The following is a 17336-nucleotide window of genomic DNA, read 5'->3' as shown; positions in this document are numbered from 1 at the left end:
CACGGTCTCTCACCACAACGAGGAGTTCCAGCGAGTAGAGTTCCCATTGTAAAATTCAAGGCTGTGATGTGTGGCCTCAGCCGTGCCTTCCCTGTTTAGGCCCCTCATTCAAAGCGAATCACCTTGAATAGCCATGTGTTTCTCGGCACAGCGTGTGCCGGGGGAAACACGCGGCTAAATGCGCTCGCTTGGGAACTATGTTACCTTTTGGGAAGATCGCGCTCTCTATGGGCTAAACCGGGGAGAAACTCCCCAAGGTCCAAAAAGTGACTAAGTGTCACTGAATAGCAGAGCCGGCGCGAAACTCCCTGAAAAAGCGGCCACAAATGCACTTGTAAATTTTTGGGGAGAATCGCGCCCAGAATTATTTGCATCATTGATGAGCTGAAGTCACTGGCCGAACCGGCTCCTCCGGATCCGGCCACCATTTTGAAAAGATGCCCGATCTCTAATAGGACTTGTAGACCCCCGACACCACCCACCCATGGGCAATGTCACCCCCAACACAGCCCCCAAGTGATGACACCCCGCTTTGGGGTCGCTGAGGTGCCCCCCTTTTTCAGGACTTACCACATCCACTTTCAGGCTCTCCCTTCCAGGACCCACACCCTTCACCCCCCCCCCCAACCTTCAAGACGCCCCTTCTTACCTATTCTGCACCATGCCGCCCTCTTCATACTCCCCTCCACCGTCCTTTCATGGACATGGCTCCCATAGGCCCTGACCCTTGGCAGTGCCATCCTAGCACCTGGACACCGTGGCACTGCCACCCTGGCACCATGTCTGTGCTTGTGCTGCATTTGCAGTGCCACTGGGCACATTGGCAGTGCCAGGGTGGCAGTGCCAAGGTGCCAGCCTGGCAATGCCAAGGTGCCCACCTTCTAGGTACAGGGTCAGGGGGCCACAGTGTCTTGTCCTTGACCACCCAGGGACCTCAAATGGCCCAGGAGACATCTGGTGTGCTGGTCCACCTGGTCCACATGTGTGTGAACTGTAATGAATGGTGCCCGGCTGGGGACTCCCTGGGATGGCCACGAGCCCTAATTGGGTAGGTTTGCGAGGCTTGGTTATGCCCATTGTGGATGGGATCCTGATCGTGACATCTCACTGTATCTGGATAAATCTCATTGGGCACACTGGCTGCAGGGAAGCCAGCGGGACGCTTCCCCCAGCATCTGCCAGCTGTGTCGCACTCCCATTTGAGCGTAACACGGATGGTAGATCGCACCCTCGTCTCTGATAACCAACGTGTAGCTCTCCAGCTCCAGTGAGTTTTTAGATCAGATAGATCCAGCAAGCCCGGCTCCACAGAGATCGGGGTGTCATTTTTAAAGATGGTCTACGGGATTCTCTGTCGGCGAGATCCTCTGCCCCGCCGGCAGCACACCCATGACCGCGCGTTTCCCAGTGGTGTGGTGTGGCCCACAATGGGAAACCCCATTGGCCGGCTGCGGGATTGGAGAATCCCGCTGCCGGTGGGGGGTTGCTGTGCCGACAAACGGGGCTGGCAGGATGGAGAATCCCAACCGGTGTCTCGATCAGCACAGAATGTGAACCATCAGCCATCTCCCAGCCGCCCACGGACAGGGGGCCGGATCCTCCGCAGCCCCGCGCCGAAATCACAGCTGGCATGGGGGCGGAGAATTCACTTTCACGCCGTAATCGGGCCCGGCGCTGGTTCGGCAATTCTCCGGGACCCGACAATCGTCGTGACCGTGGAGTACGCCATTGCCAGAGGCCCGCCCAACCATCCTCCGCTCCTGACCGGCCGAGTTCCCGACAGCATGGAACTAACCACCTGTTGCCAGTCGGGATGTTGGCGCGGCGGCCGCGGACTGGTCGGGGACGGGGGGAATTGGAGACTGGGAGGCCCTTATAGGCGGCTGGGGATTAGGTCTCGGGGTTAGATGCTCGGGCGCGCGGCTGATTGGGGGGCTCTCATTTTCCTGTCTGCCTCCGCGGCCCGAGCCGGTCATGGAACGCGGTGTGGCCGCTGGAGGCTGCCGCCATGTGCATGCGCGGACTCCGAACCGGACATGTGGGGACCCGTATCCGCAGCTGAAGCTGCGAGATTTACTCCGTGTTCCTGCTAGCCCCCTGCAGGGCACGGAATTAGTTTAACTTTTTTATAGGGTTCTCTGGAGTAAAACTCCAACGTTTTTATGTTGGCATGGGGACATAGGGATGGATTCTCCGCCCCGCCGTGCCACATTTCAGCCCGACCCACCGACAGGATTCTCCGTTATGCCGGCCGGTCAATGGGTTGTAGCGAGAGAACTCTGAGGCCCCCAAAAGAATGCCCAACCTCCAGCCCTGCCCGAACGCAATATGGGAGTGTCCCCTGGCCCCTCCCTCTCCACATCGCCCCAAAACCCTCACTGGGCAACCCTCACCCAATCATGCACAAAAAATGCCAGCTTGGCAGAATTGTGTTTCCCAGCTTTCGCAATATTTTGCGCCTTTGTTATCATTCTCACCGATGCGAATGCGGGCGCAAAATCACCCTCCATTATTGGAATAAAAGAGAGTGAGAGAAGTGGAAAATGCCAAAGATGATTAAAAGCAACTGGAGGGTACTAAAAATTAGAATTAAAAGGCACTGAAATGTCAATCGATAGTGAAAAAACAAACAAGATAGCAGAGAAAACAGAGCAGCAGGCACAGAAAAACAGATTGTAGAGTGTTGTGGCACAATGCTGGGATTCCTGCTGTTTTCAATTCACAAGATGAACATTTTGGAATGTTAGAAACAGACAATGATGGCAATGCACTAATAGACTTAATGACTTGCCATTTAATCACACTGAGAATAAATCTGTGTTGCATGAATTACCATCTGGTTCAAATTAATGGTACTGTATATTCCAGTGTTCTATTCAAAAATACAAAAGAGTTCAAGTTTTATTAAAGTCCTTTCAAAAATATTCTGAGTAAGTCACAAATTTGGTTTGTTCCATTGACTTTCTAATTTCTTAGCAGTTAGGAAGTACTCTGCACATCTGTTTTGTCTCCCATCTGCCATGTTCTTACACACTTACTAAGTGTCCAAATCCCCCTGCAGCCACTTTATATCTTCCTCACAACACACATTCCTGCCTAACTTTGTATCACCCATGAGCTTGAAAATATTACAGGCAGTATTTACCGGGCCTGTTTCGGTGCGCAAATCCCATTATAGCCTCTAACTCTCGTGAGAGGGCTGTAACATGCCAGCACAATTCACTACTGTTTTTCAAAATTGAAATCCAGTCATAATTACCATGCCGGAGATGCAGAAGTGCTTGGAGGCCCAGGGTTGAGGGCCGAGGCTGGGCAGTTTCCTCTGGAACCCTGGCAGTACCCTCAGACACTGGACCCTGGCTGTGCAAATAAGTATTAAGATGGGGCATTGAGAGGGGGCAATGCCAGGGTAAAACCCTTTTCCATTGGGGGAGGGGTGAATACCCTTAAGCGTGGTGAGGGGGAGAGGTGTGCATGCTGGAGAATGCACAGGGTGGGATGTGGTGAGGGGAGAGTGTACCCCCGTATATTTTCATGACGGAGGGGCCACCCTGAACCTGATAGGGGGGTCCTCTATGGCCTTGGGGGGCGGGGGGGGTATATTTTTTAGCGCCTTTTGAAGATGGCACCCCGATCTCTGTGTAGTCAGTCTTGCCGGCTTTATGAGGCTCTGTCCCACCAGACTTACGTAGCAAAACATGCCCACCGATTCTTTGCCTAACCCTGTTAGAATTTTATAAGTTTCTATGAGATCCCCCCTCACTCTTCTAAAATTCAGTCAATATAATCCTAACCTTCATGGGCTGTACGGTGGCACAGTGGTTAGCACTGCCACATCACAGCTCCAGGGACGCGGGTTCAATTCCGGACTCGGTTGACTGTGTGGAGTTTGCACTTTCTCTCCGTGACTTCTTGGGTTTCCTCCGGGTGCTCCGGTTTCCTCCCACAGTCCAAAGACGTGCCAGTTAGGTGGATTGGCCATGTTAAATGGCCTTAGGGTCCAAAAAGGCTAGGAGGGGTTATTGGGTTCGGGGGATAGGGTGGAAGTGAAGGCTGAAATGGGTCGGTGCAGACTCGATGGACCGAATGGCCTCCTTTTGCACTGTATGTTCTATGTTCTATGTAACCACCTTCAACCCGAAGTGCCGAGTGACTGATCCATCTTGATCTCCTCCTGAGCTCTGCAGCATCAGAGGTGCCATCTCCAACCAATTTGTTTCACTTCACATGATACCAAAAAAAGGCTGAATGTACTGGATACCGCAAAGGTTATAGACCCTAACAACATACCAGCAATAGTACATGAGGACTTGTGTTCCAGAATGAGCTGCACTTCGAGCCTAGCTGTCGGAGTACAACTACTACACTGGTATCTAGCCAGCAATATGAAAAATTGCCCAGGTATATCCTTTCACAAAAAGCAGGACAACTCTAATCCAGCCAATTACCAGCTCATTAGTCTACATTCAATCATTATCAACGTGATGGAAAGTGTCATCAGCACTGCTATCAAGAGGCCCTTGTTCAGCAATAACCTGCTCACTGATATCAAGTTTGGGCTTCGCAGAGGCCATTTGGTTCTTGATCACATTACAACCTTGTTCATCATGGATAAAAGAGCTGAACTCCAGAGGTGAGGTGATCCTATTAAGGCAACGAATGACTGAGAATGGCATCGAGGAGCCCTAGCAAAACTGTAGTCAATGGGGATTAAGGGAGAAAACTATCCAATGGTTTAATCATACCTGGCAGAAAGGAAAATAGCAGTGGTTGTTGGAGATTAATCATCTCAGTTTCAGGACATCGCTGAAGGAGTTCTTCAAGGTAGCATCCTCAGCCCAACCAGTTTCTTCAATGACCTTCCACCCATCATAGTATCAGGCTGCTCATTGAAGATTGCACAGTGCTCAGCACCATTCATCATTCCTCAGATACTGAAGCAGTCCATTAACATAAACAGCAAGTCCTGGATGACATTCAGGCTTGGGCTGATAAGTGGTAAGTAACATTTGTGCCCCACAAGTGCCAGGAAATTACCAAAGGAAGTGATTGAACTGGAGAGGGTAAGGAGGAGATTCACCAGGATGTTGACTGGGCTGGATCGTTTCAGGCATCAAGAGAGACTGGATAGGCTTGGGTTTGTTTTCCCTTCGACATTCAATACCATAGCCCAGAAACTGAACTGGACCAGCCATATAAATACTATGACCAGAAGAGAAGGTCAGATTCTGGGAATTCTCTGGCAAGTAACTCACTTCCTGACTCCTTGAAACCTGCCCACAATCTACAAGACAAAAGTCAGATAGAATACTTTCCACTTGCTTGGATGAGTGCTGTTCCAACACAAGGATAATAATAATAATCTTTATCAGTGTCACAAGTAGACTTACATTGACATTATCATAGATTATCATAGAATTTACAGTGCAGGAGGCCATTCGGCCCATCGAGTCTGCACTGGCTCTTGGAAAGAGCACCCTACCCAAGGTCAACACCTCCACCCTATCCCCATAACCCAGTAAACCCACCCAACACTAAGGGCAATTTTGGACACTAAGGCAATTTAGCATGGCCAATCCACCTAACCTGCACATCTTTGGACTGTGGGAGGAAACCGGAGCACCCGGAGGAAACCCACGCACACACGGGGAGGATGTTCAGACTCCGCACAGACAGTCACCCAAGCAGGAATCGAACCTGGGACCCTGGAGCTGTGAAGCAATTGTGCTATCCACAATGCTACCGTGCTGCCCATGCAATGAAGTTACTGTGAAAATCCCCTAGTCGCCACACTCCGGCGCCTGTTCGGGTACACTGAGGGAGTATTCAGAATGTCCAATTCCCGAACCGGCTGAGGTTATTCATGAAGGCCGTGCCTTCTCAACCTTGCCCCTCACCTGAGGTGTGGTGATCCTCAAGTTAAATCGCCACCAGTCAGCTCTCCCCCTCAAAGCAGAAAGCAGCCTATGGTCATCTAGGACTACGGCAACTTTACCTTTAGATCTAGAGAGAAAACTGGCCCATGCAACTGGAGTTACACATTGCCAAATTCTGGTAAGATCTTGCCCTATGAGTGAAGTTGCTCTCCTTAACCATTTCTTACCCAACAAGCAAGTTAGAACTGGTACATTCAGGTATGTGAATTTTTCAAACGTGATAAATCTTAATTACAATTAGATAACCTCTCTGGTACTGAACGTTTAATTTTACAACTGTGGAGTGTTATTCCATCAGAATAATATTATTGTTGGAGATTTGATTTTTATTTTGCTCTTAACTTTCTCTCATTTAATCTCAACTTTCTTTCCCTTTATTATATTGCTTTGAGTGCATGATTTTACAATATTTTAATTTACACTTCCTAGTTTAGACTCTGCATGATCAGTGAAGGTTCTTCATTCTGATTGATTGAATAGACAATCTGCCCATTGGCTTGCTAACACTCACCACAGGTTTCCTGTGGAGGGCGACATTCTGAAATTGATCTCTCACAATGGTAAAGTGATGCTCACAAGTTTGCAAAATGTCTGTATGCAGCTGTAAGAACGAATACTGTTCCTTTGTCACTGACGGCAACATCCAGGGCTACCTGTATTCATGTAAGTGATGCCATTTTGAATTCCAGACAACATTTGAGATAACATTCACATTTTTAACATGAATTCTAACTACATGCTGATTATTTTGTGCAATGTGAATCCAATCCATCAGGAATCTTCAGTCAAACATTACCTCCTTGTCATTTATTAGTAACAATAAAGCAAGGAGCATAAAAATAAACTCTACCTGTTCCTTCGCACTTCAGATTTTTAGGTGCTTCATCTGAATAGTCAAGACAGTCAAAGTCCCCATCACATTCCCAATCTGCATTCATAAGGCATCTTCCATTGGCACAACGGAACTCATGTGGACCGCAAGTTTTGTATACTAAAAATCCACAAAATAAAAATCTTTATCTAGCATAACAATAAAATTAATAATTTCTGATGAACTTTAATTTTAAGATGTGTCATTTTAAACCTTATATTTTGAGGCATGATTTCTCATACTCCCTCTCCCACTTTCCCAGTGGAACTGCATTGGGTGAGGATAGAAGAGTGAGTTGGGACATGCTCTGCAGCATCCCTGTCCATTATCAATTCGTATTGATGTCTGACACGCAATGTCAATATATGACCACACATATTTGGATTCCAGTGTTCCTAATGTCCATCATGACTATGGTGCTGAAGAGGCATTGTATTTTTATAGCAGAAAGCCTGAAAATCAATGGAAGGTGATCGAGGCCAAAAGAAGGTGGGCCCGCTTCCACAAGACTGCGTGGCTAGCACTGTTGTTTCACAGTGCCAGGATCCTGGGTTCAATTCCCACTTGGGCCACTGTCTGTGCGGAGCCTGCACGTGCTCCCCGTGTCTGCGTGGGTTTCCTCCGGGTGCTCCGTTTCCTCACACAAGTCCCGAAAGACGTGCTTGTTAGGTGAATTGGACATTCTGAATTCTCCCTCAGTGTAGCCGAACAGGCGCCGGAATGTGGCGATTAGGGGATTTTCAAAGTAACTTCATTGCCGTGTTAATGTAAGCCTACTTGTGACACTAATAAAGATTATTACTATGATTATCATGTGACTACACTGAAGATAAACTCTATTCCTACATCAGTCAGCTTCACCAATGGAGATCAGCGAGCCTGCTTTAAATTTTGTGAGTATCCTGAGGTTAGAACAGTGTGCAGGAGCATCAACTCAGCTTGTGGTCAGTAGAAGTTGATGGAGATGTCCCCCTATCCAGTTCTATTATCAACTCAACATGACATGCTTCAGATATCACAATCGTAATATTAACTTACAACATTTAGCCTTGCAAAGGCCTGGAACACAGGCATACCAAGGATATTTGAAAGAAAATTCCAACCGTTCAAAGGCGTCAAAGACAAGAACAGGTTGGCCATTCGCACTTCCAACAAAATAAATCAAATTCAATGATAACTAACTTTGTTGGATAAAATTACACATCAGACAAAGTGGATTAGATTGTGTATAATTAATTGCTAATTAGATTGAATACAGTGGCATTCCAGTAAATGGGAAAAGCTATCTGGGGATGGAGGTCATTGAGTTCTTTGCGATTGTTCTTCGTAAACTTAAGGTAATGTTTTCTGTGGTGTATAAAATTTGCTTAAGACACAATGCTATTTGGTCAAGAAATGGTGATAAAGGAGACTGGTATCATTAAAAATAAAACTGAACTAATGAGTGGATGCAATGCGATATAGATCGTGGCTGGTTTATCACAGTGGGCTTGTAATGCAGAACAAGGCCAGCAGCGCGGGTTCAATTCCCATACTGGCCTCCCTGAACAGATGCCGGAATGTGGCGATGAGGGGCTTTTCACAGTAACTTCATTGAAGCCTACTCATGACAATAAGCGATTATTATATTATAGTGGACGGAAAGAAAGGAAGAATGAAAATCAACGATAATTTGAAAATCCACCAATTAGTGAAATTATCCAGACCTTGTACAGCTGTTATGAACCAGGCTAATCAAATACAATGATGCATCGGAAGAACGTTTGACTGTAAGTGAAAACATGTTAATTTAACCTTGCACAGATGGGCCTTGTCTGAAAATTTATTTGCAGCTTCAAGCACAAACCTTCACAAGAGCACTGGAGAAACTGAATGTGTGAAGGAAGATATAAATCTAAAATGTAGGCTTTAAATTATGAAAAAAGATGCATAGACAGTTGGTGATTCCATTTATTTGAAGTATTTTGGGATACTTTACTACATTAAAGGTGCTGGATCAATGAAAGTTATTGTTATATTTGTTCTGCGTATTTTAAAAAGTGAACTTTTGAAAATATTGAGAGCAATTGATAATATTTAGTTGCAGGTTGTTCCTGAACTTGGACTATGAATAAAGAGTTATTGGACATTAGTATAAGCTAACAATTACAAACAAGAATTGATCTCAGAACAATTTCTGCCCATTTACAGAGGAATAGACCTGTAATAAAGATTCCCAGTTAAAGCAGTTTGTCTAGTGTTTACTGGCATGTTTAAAAAGGAACTGGATGAGTGTTCTGTTAGGAATGAGGTTTATAAGAGTATATGTAGATCTACATGAATGTGTTTAATAATGTCAACAAAAATAATCGAAGGTGAATATAGTTGTGTTAAGATTAAATATTAAATGTCATTTGATTTGCTTTGATAGGAAAACATGTCAGAGCCATTGTCTTGATGATTAAATGAGTGGAATCCATATGGAGCAGATCGTTCGATTTGCAAAACGAACTGAGAGCATTGGAATTGTCCGGAGGGGCTGCAGTGGTCTCCTGTGGCCATATAAGTTCTCATGTTCCTTGGAACAGCCTCAATGGACTAATTATATATTTTTTAGACTTGATGATAGATTTGTGAGCACTGCAGCTTCAACTGTAAGTGGTAACATGACTGAATGATCTGGCTGAGTGAAGGTACTGAGGACTTGCTAGATCTTGAACAGCACTGTGAGCAGAATCCTTTCTCATCCGTTTGCACCCCAGGAACTGTCTGCTGCCCAAACAGTACTAAAGATTAACTATTAACTTTTCCTTTTTTTATGAATGCAACCTGAGGATATAAATGATGAATGACTTGTTCCTAATGATTTAATAAATTACCAAAATGCATCGACTCTACAGGGCAGAAACAGGTCACTTGAACTAACTGGCTCCAAAATAATCTCCTCCTACTACTCCTCATCCAGCCCGGTCAGCATATCCTTCAATTGCTTTCTCCCTCATGTGCTTACTGAGCCTCTCCTTGCAAGCATTTGTAATATTTGCTTTAATTGCTTCTTTTGGTATCATGTTTCACATTCCATCCACTTTTTGGGTAAATACGTTTCTCCTGAATTTCTTATTGGATTTATTATTGGCTATTTTACAACCATGATCTTTAATTTTGCACTCACCCACAAGTGGAAACATTTCCTTTATATCTACTCTATCAAACACTTTCACAATCTTAAAGACATCTATTAACCTTCTCTGTTCGAGAACTGCAGCCTTTTGAAGGCTTTACTGATTTGTATCTCCTCTCCATGCTGGAATCATCCTTGGGAATGTTTTTTTCAGAAATCATTTTCATAATATGGAGACAGAAATGTGCACAATGCGCCAAGGTCCAAGTCTTACCAAGGTACAAAGCAAATTTTAAATATACTCTCTGCTGTTCAATTCCATCCCTTTAGAAATGAAATAGAGTGCAGGATTTGCTGTGTTAATCTATTCTTCATTATATTTTTGATTTCTAGGTGCTTTTCAATTTCAAATTCTTTGTGTGTCAGAGCGAAGAATAGATTCCATCATGAGTAAATCTATAACTTCTCCAGCCTAAATCAACTACAGTGCTATCGGAGGGGCTATTTACGTTGAGCAGATTTTTTTTGAAAGTTTCCCCAAGGTGAATACATACAGTGTTCACTCTGAGGGATAAGAAACACTTCCGGATAATGAGAGGGTGTGTGGTGGTTTAAATTCCAAGAAGTTTATAGGTTTAGCTAATCTCAATGGGTAATATTAAATTTGAAAGAATGCAAACACTTCAGTAAGAGAAACTTAAATTTTATGCAGCGAAAATTTATTAATTCTTTGACTTGTGCTCAATTCAAACAATTCGATTTTACTTGATAATTGATACAGATGCAGAGTTTTAATATTTACTGTATTTTGCACATGGTTGCCTGGAGTACTTCTGGTGTAAATGTCACAGAATCCATAGAATTCCGACAGTGCAGAAGGAAGCAATTCAGCCCATCGAGTTGCACAGACCGTCTAAGAGAGTACCCTACCCGGGCCCAATTCGCCTGTCCTATCCTGGTAACCCCAACTAACCTACATATCTTTGGACACTAAGGAGCAATTTTAGCATGGCCAATCCACCTAACCTGCATATCTTTAGACTGCGGGAGGAAACCGGTGCAGCGGGAAGAAACCCATGCAGGCACGGGGAGAACGTACAAACACCACACAGTCACTCAAGGTCAGAATTGAATCCAGGTTTGTGGCGCTGTGAGGCAGCAGTGCTAACCACTGTGCCACCGTGCCACCCATACTGTAATACTTTAAATAATTGACCTGAATGATAATCTACCATTGGCCCCAGTGAATCACATGTAAATCCATTTCCAAATTTGCTTTAAAAAGTGACATAATAATGCCATAATAATGATCATCGAACAGATCCTTCGGGGTGGAATTGCATAATACAGTTTGGGAAAGAATGGAGGTGGGCCAGAAAAAATGGCCAACGAGTAGCGCACCAGGAAGTACCATCCATGTTCCTCCACTTGCCTATTTTCACAAGGGTGGGATGAGACAGTGGACGCTGGAACTTCCCTCTCATATTAAGGAAGCATTTGACAGCATTGTGAGTTCACTGGTCGCCTGTCCCAGGTAAGTTTGTTAATTTTCATGGAGGCAGCCATACCTTAGCAGCTGCTGGGTTTACACCAGCTGCAAGGTGGACGGAACCATGGATTTGAGGTGGGGAGAGTTTAAAACATGCTTATCCTACATGAAACCAGTGTGCCACTATCCGGTCCGTCATACCTCCCAATCTGGCCTGTGGACCTATGTTCAAAACTTTGGTGAGTGAATTCAAAGAATCTTCAAAGAACTGTTCCTCCAAACAAAAGCCACGGGCGGGATTCTCCGTCCTGCCAGACCCGTTTTCTGGCGTGGCATGCCCCGCTGGCAGTGGGATCCTCCATCTCGGCAACTAGCCAATGAGGTTTCCCATTGAGTCCACCCCCACGCCATCGGGAAATCTGCGGGCGTGAGTCCGCTGCTGGTGCAGCGGAGGATCCTGCCGACAGAGAATCCTGCCACATTGTTCTGTTGCATTTGCTGCTGCTAGGAATGTTGGTCAGCCAATTAATAACGGATGTTCAAAAGAACCAGTCTCTGATTGGAGGGACAGTTTTCTCCAGTCTGAGGCCTGAAAATGTGGTCCGACAGCAGCAGTGAGTGTGTTGGGAAGGAGGGGGGGGGGGGGTGCATTCACAGTGGGGGAAAGAATCAAAATGGCTGCCAAGTGGGGAAGGTGGGTGCTGAGCAGGGAAGGTAGTTAAGGTGGTTTATAAGCCATATCAGATACTTGTTTTTATTAGCTGAGGTGTAAAATATAAGAGCAGGGAGGTTATGATGGGGCTACATAAAATGTTCGCTAAGCCACAGCTGGAGTATGATGTGTAGCCCTCATCACCACATAATAGTAAGGATGTGATTGCACTAGAAGGGATGCAGAGGAGATTCACCAGGATGTTGCCTGGGCTGCAGCATTTCAGATGTGAAGAGAGGCTGGTTAGGCTGGGGTTGTTCACCTTACAGCAGAGATGGATATGGGGGGGGCGGGGGGGGGGGGGGGGGGGGACACCGGGTTGTGGTCTCCAAAATTATGAGGGATATAGATAGGAAGGAACTTTTTCCCTTAATAGAGGGGTCAATAACCAGGCAGCATAGATTTAAGTTAAGGGAAAGGAGATTTAGAGAGGATTTGAGGAAAACCGTTTTCACCAAGAGAGTGATGGGAATCTGGAACTCACTGCATGAAAGGGTGGTAGAGGTGGGAACCCTCGCAACATTTAAGAAGCATTTAGATTTGTCTCGGATCGTGTTTTCGGGATCCTTAAGTGGGAGGGGGAGCAGCCCCAAGTCGTGGTCCACATCGGCACCAACGACATAGGCAGGAATTCAGGGAGCTAGGGTGGAAACTTAGATCTAGGACAAACGGAGTTATTATCTCTGGGTTGTTACCCGTGCCACAAGCTAGGGAGACGAGGAATAGGGAGAGAGAGGAGTTGAACACGTGGCTACAGGGATGGTGCAGGAGGGAGAGTTTCAGATTTCTGGATAATTGGGGCTCATTCTGGGGTCGGTGGGACCTCTACAAACGGGATGGTCTACACCTGGACCAGAGGGGTACCAATATCCTGGGGGGGGGAAATTTGTTAATGCTCTTCGGGATGGTTTAAACTGGGGTTGGGAACCTGAATTGTAGCTCCAGTATACAGGAGGTTGAGAGTAGTGAGGTCATGAGTAAGGTTTCAAAGTTGCAGGAGTGTACCGGCAGGCAGGAAGGTGGTTTAAAGTGTGTCTTCTTCAATGCCAGGAGCATCCGGAATAAGGTGGGTGAACTTGCAGCATGGGTTGGTACATGGGACTTCGATGTTGTGGCCATTTTGGAGACATGGGTAGAGCAGGGACAGGAATGGTTGTTGCAAGTGCCGGGGTTTAGATATTTCAGTAAGCTCAGGGAAGGTGGTAAAAGAGGGGGAGAGGTGGCTTTGTTAGTCAAGGACAGTATTACGGTGGCAGAAAGGACGTTTGATGAGGACTCGTCTACTGAGGTTAGAAACAAGAAAGGAGAGGTCACCCTGTTATGGGTTTTCTATAGGCCTCCGAACAGTTCCAGAGATGTAGAGGAAAGGATTGCAAAGATGATTCTGGATAGGAGCGAAAGCTACAGGGTAGTTGTTATGGGGGACTTTAACTTTCCAAATATTGACTGGAAACGCGATAGTTCGAGTACTTTAGATGGGTCCGTTTTTGTCCAATGTGTGCAGGAGGGTTTCCTGACACAGTATGTAGATAGGCCAACGAGAGGCAAGGTCATTTTAGATTTGGTACTGGGTAATGAACCAGGACAGGTGTTAGATTTGGAGGTAGGTGAGCACTTTGGTAATAGTGACCATGATGTACACATGAAATGCCATAGCATACAATGCTATGGACCAAGTGCTAAAAAATGGGATTAGAATAGATAGGTGCTTGATGTCCTGTGCAGACACGATAGGCTGGAGGGCCTCTTTCTTTGCTGTAAATCTCTGTGACACTATGGCCGCCAGGTGGGGGATAAGTTGCTGACGAATGGGGGAAAGTGGCTGCAAAGCTGGGAAAGTGGCTCCCAGCTGGGAGGAATGTGGTTGATGTGCGGGCGGGGCAGCTGTCAGCCGAGCAGCTGGAGATTGGCTGCCAACCAATTCACTGGTTGAGAGGGGAGAAGAGACGGGCTACTAGTTGTGGGAGAGAAACCAGGTGTGTGTGTGTGAGTATGTGTGCAAGTATATGTGTGGGTACGTGTGTCTGTGTGTATGTGTGTGTGAGCATGTGTGTATGAGAGAGAATATGTACATGTGGGGCGAGTGTGTGTGTGTGTGGGTGAGAGTGTGTGTGTGAGAGTGTGTGTGTGGGAGTGAGAGTGTGTTTGAGAGAGTAGGTGTGGATGAGTGTAGGTGAAAGCAAGAGTACAGTTTGTGTAGGTGAGTATGTGCGTGTAGGTGAGCAAGTGTGGTGAGAGAGTGTGTGTGTGTAGGTGAGAATGGGTGTATGTGTAGGTGAGAGTGTGTGTAGCTGACAGACTGTGTGTGGATATTGTAGTAATCTCTGTATATCAATATACATGATCAATGCATGTAAAACTAGTACAGTCAATTCAACACTAGGGGCGCGGTTCTCCGACCCCCCATCGGGTCGGAGAATCGCCGGGGGCCGGCGTGAATCCCGCCCCCGCCGTGTCCCGAATTCTCCGCCACCGGAGATTCGGCGGGGGCGGGAATCGCTCCACGCAGGTCGGCAGAAATCGTGCCAGTCGGCGGGCCCACCCCCGTCGATTCTCCGGTCCGCGATGGGCCGAAGTTCCGCCGCTGGCAACCCACGCCAGCCGGCGTGGATTGAACCACCTTTCGAACAGCGGGACAAGGCGGTGTGGGCGGGCTCTGGGTTCCTGGGGGGGCGCCCTCACGGTGGCCTGGCCCGCGATCAGGGCCCACCGATCGGCGGGCGGGCCTGTGCCGTGGGGGCACTCTTTTCCTTCCACCTTCGCCATGGTCTTCACTCTGGCAGAGGCGGAAGAGACCCCCTCCACTGCGCATGCGTGGGGATGCCGTGACCTGACGCTCCCGCGCATGCGTCGCACGGCAAAGTTATTTCTGCGCCAGCTGGCGTGGTACCAAAAGCCTTTCCCGCCAGCCGGCAGGGCGGAAATCAGTCCGGCGCGGGCCTAGCCCCTCAAAGTGAGGGCTCGGCCCCTCAAGATGCGGATAATTCCGCATTTTTGGGGCGGCACAATGCCGTACTGATTCGCGCCGTTTTTGGCGCTGGTCGGCGGACATCGCGCCGATTGTGGAGAATCCCACCCCAGATGTTTCATCATCAGGTGATATAAAAAGGACTCTCCCATTCTTTCTGAAAGAGTGTGCATCAGGAGAGTGAACAGGCAAGACATAGAATAGCTAGAGAGTGAAGTTATAAGTAATTTCATTATTATATTGTATAGTTAATCAGTTATCTTTACTGTATTTAATGTATTTACTGTATTTAATTTGTTTACTAGTTGAGTATTAAGTAAAAAGAACTCACAAATATAATTTATACTACTCAATAAATTAGTTTATCTTTCCAAGAAGACTACTGTTCATTTCATCAACTCGGCTGGTTCAAAAGAATGTACTATATTACATGAAGCAATATAACAGAGAGTATGTGGGTGGGTGACAGTGTGTGCGTGAATGCATGGGGCTGGACGGTAGCACAGCTTCACAGTACCAGGGTCCCAGGTTCGATTCCAGCTTGGGTAACTGTCCGTTTGGAGTCTGCACGTTCTCCTCATGTCTGCGTGAGTTTCCTCCGGATGTTCCGTTTCCTCCCACATGTCCCGAAAGACGTGCTGTTAGGTAATTTTATCAATTCTCCCTCCGTGTACCTGAACAGGTGCCAGAATGTGGTGACTAGGGGCTTTACATTACAGTGTTAATGTAATAAAGATGATTATTATATGTGTGTAGGTGAGAGTGTAAAATTTTGTGAAGGTGAGAGTGTTTGTGGGTGAGTGTGTGCGAGTATGAATGAGGGAGTGTTTGGAGATGAGAGTGTGTGTGCGAGGAGAGACTAATTCACCCACAGTTTCATGGGGCGGGATTCTCCCCTACCCGGCGGGGCGGGGGGTCCTACTGGGATTGAGTGGCGTGAACCACTCCGGCGTTGGGCCGCCCCAAAGGGGTGGATTTCTCCGTACCTTTAGGGGCCAAGCCCTCACCTTGAGAGGCTAGCCCCACGCCGGAGTGGTTGGCCTGCCCCCTGCCATCGGGAAAGGCCTTTGATGCCACGCCAGTAGGGGCCGAAAGGACTTCGCCGGTCGGCGGAAGTCTGCGCATGCGTGGGAGCGTCAGCAGCTGCTGACTTCATCCCCGCGCATGTGCGGGGGGGGGGGGGTCACCTACGCGTTGGCCATCGCGGAGACCTACATGTACACGTCGGCCGACACATAGTAAAAGAGTGCCCCCACGGCACAGGCCCGGCCATGGATTGGTGGGCCCCGATCGCGGGCCAGGCCACCGTGAGGGCACCGGGGCCAAATCACCCCGTGCCCCCCCCCAGGACCCTGGAGCCCGCCCGCGCCGCCAGTCCCGCCGATAAGGTAGGTGGTTTGATTCACGTCGGCGGGACTGGCATGACAGCAGCGCGACTTCGGCCCATCGCGGGCCGGAGAATCGCCGGGGGGCGGGGGGGCGCCGACCGGTGCGCGCGATTCCCACCCCCGCCAAATGTTCGGTGCCAGAGAATCCGCCGGCCGGCCGGGGCGGGATTCACGCAACCCCCCCCCCCCCCCCCCCGCCGATTCTCCAACCCGGTGGGGGGTCGGAGAATCCCGCCCATTGTCTGCACTCACCTTCACACACCAACGATAAGATAAAGTCACCATAGTCCCAGGTGACCGTGACTGCTTTCTCCTTTGAGTGGGAGGCCTGAAGAGCTGACTGATGGTGAATTAACCTGAGGACCACCACACCTCAGGCGAGGGGCAAGGTTAAGAAGGCAGGACCTTCATGAATAACCTCAGCCGGAACGGGAATTGAACCAGCGCTGATGGCCTTGCTCTGGATCACGAACCTGGGGCGGGATTCTCCGACCCCCCGCCGGGTCGGAGAATCACCGGGGGCTGGCGTGAATCCCACCCCGCCGGTTGCCAAATCCTCCGGCACCGGATATTCGGCGGGGGCGGGAATACCGGTTGGCGGGGCCCCCCCCCAGCGATCCTCCTGCCTGGATGGGCCGAAGTCCCGCTGCTAGAATGCCTGTCCCACCGGAGTGGATTAAACCACCTCTCTTACTGGCGGGACAAGGCGGCGCGGGTGGGCTCCGGGGTCCCCACGATCGGGGCCCACCGATCCGTGGGCAGGCCTGTGCCGTGGGGGCACTCAAGATGCAAAGGATTCCGCACCGTAGGGGCGGCATGATGTCGGACTGATTTGCGCCGGTTTTGGCACCGGTCGGCGGACATCGGGCTGA

At 48.2% G+C, this 17336-nt stretch overlaps 1 protein-coding gene across 1 annotated transcript in view; it reads right to left on the bottom strand.

Annotated features, from left to right (window-relative positions):
* Positions 1–17336, bottom strand: part of LOC140406652 (low-density lipoprotein receptor-related protein 1-like) — a 1475832-nt gene that overhangs the window by 395529 nt on the left and 1062967 nt on the right. Inside the window, exon 48 of the mRNA XM_072494659.1 lies at positions 6787–6927. Coding sequence (XP_072350760.1) covers positions 6787–6927 — 141 coding nt within the window. The remainder of the gene's footprint in view (positions 1–6786; positions 6928–17336) is intronic.

Source organism: Scyliorhinus torazame, chromosome 2, assembly GCF_047496885.1.
Source record: "Scyliorhinus torazame isolate Kashiwa2021f chromosome 2, sScyTor2.1, whole genome shotgun sequence".
Classification (NCBI taxonomy): domain Eukaryota; kingdom Metazoa; phylum Chordata; class Chondrichthyes; order Carcharhiniformes; family Scyliorhinidae; genus Scyliorhinus; species Scyliorhinus torazame.
The sequence above is the reverse complement of the archived record's forward strand: the minus strand, read 5'-3'. Positions and strand labels throughout refer to the sequence as shown.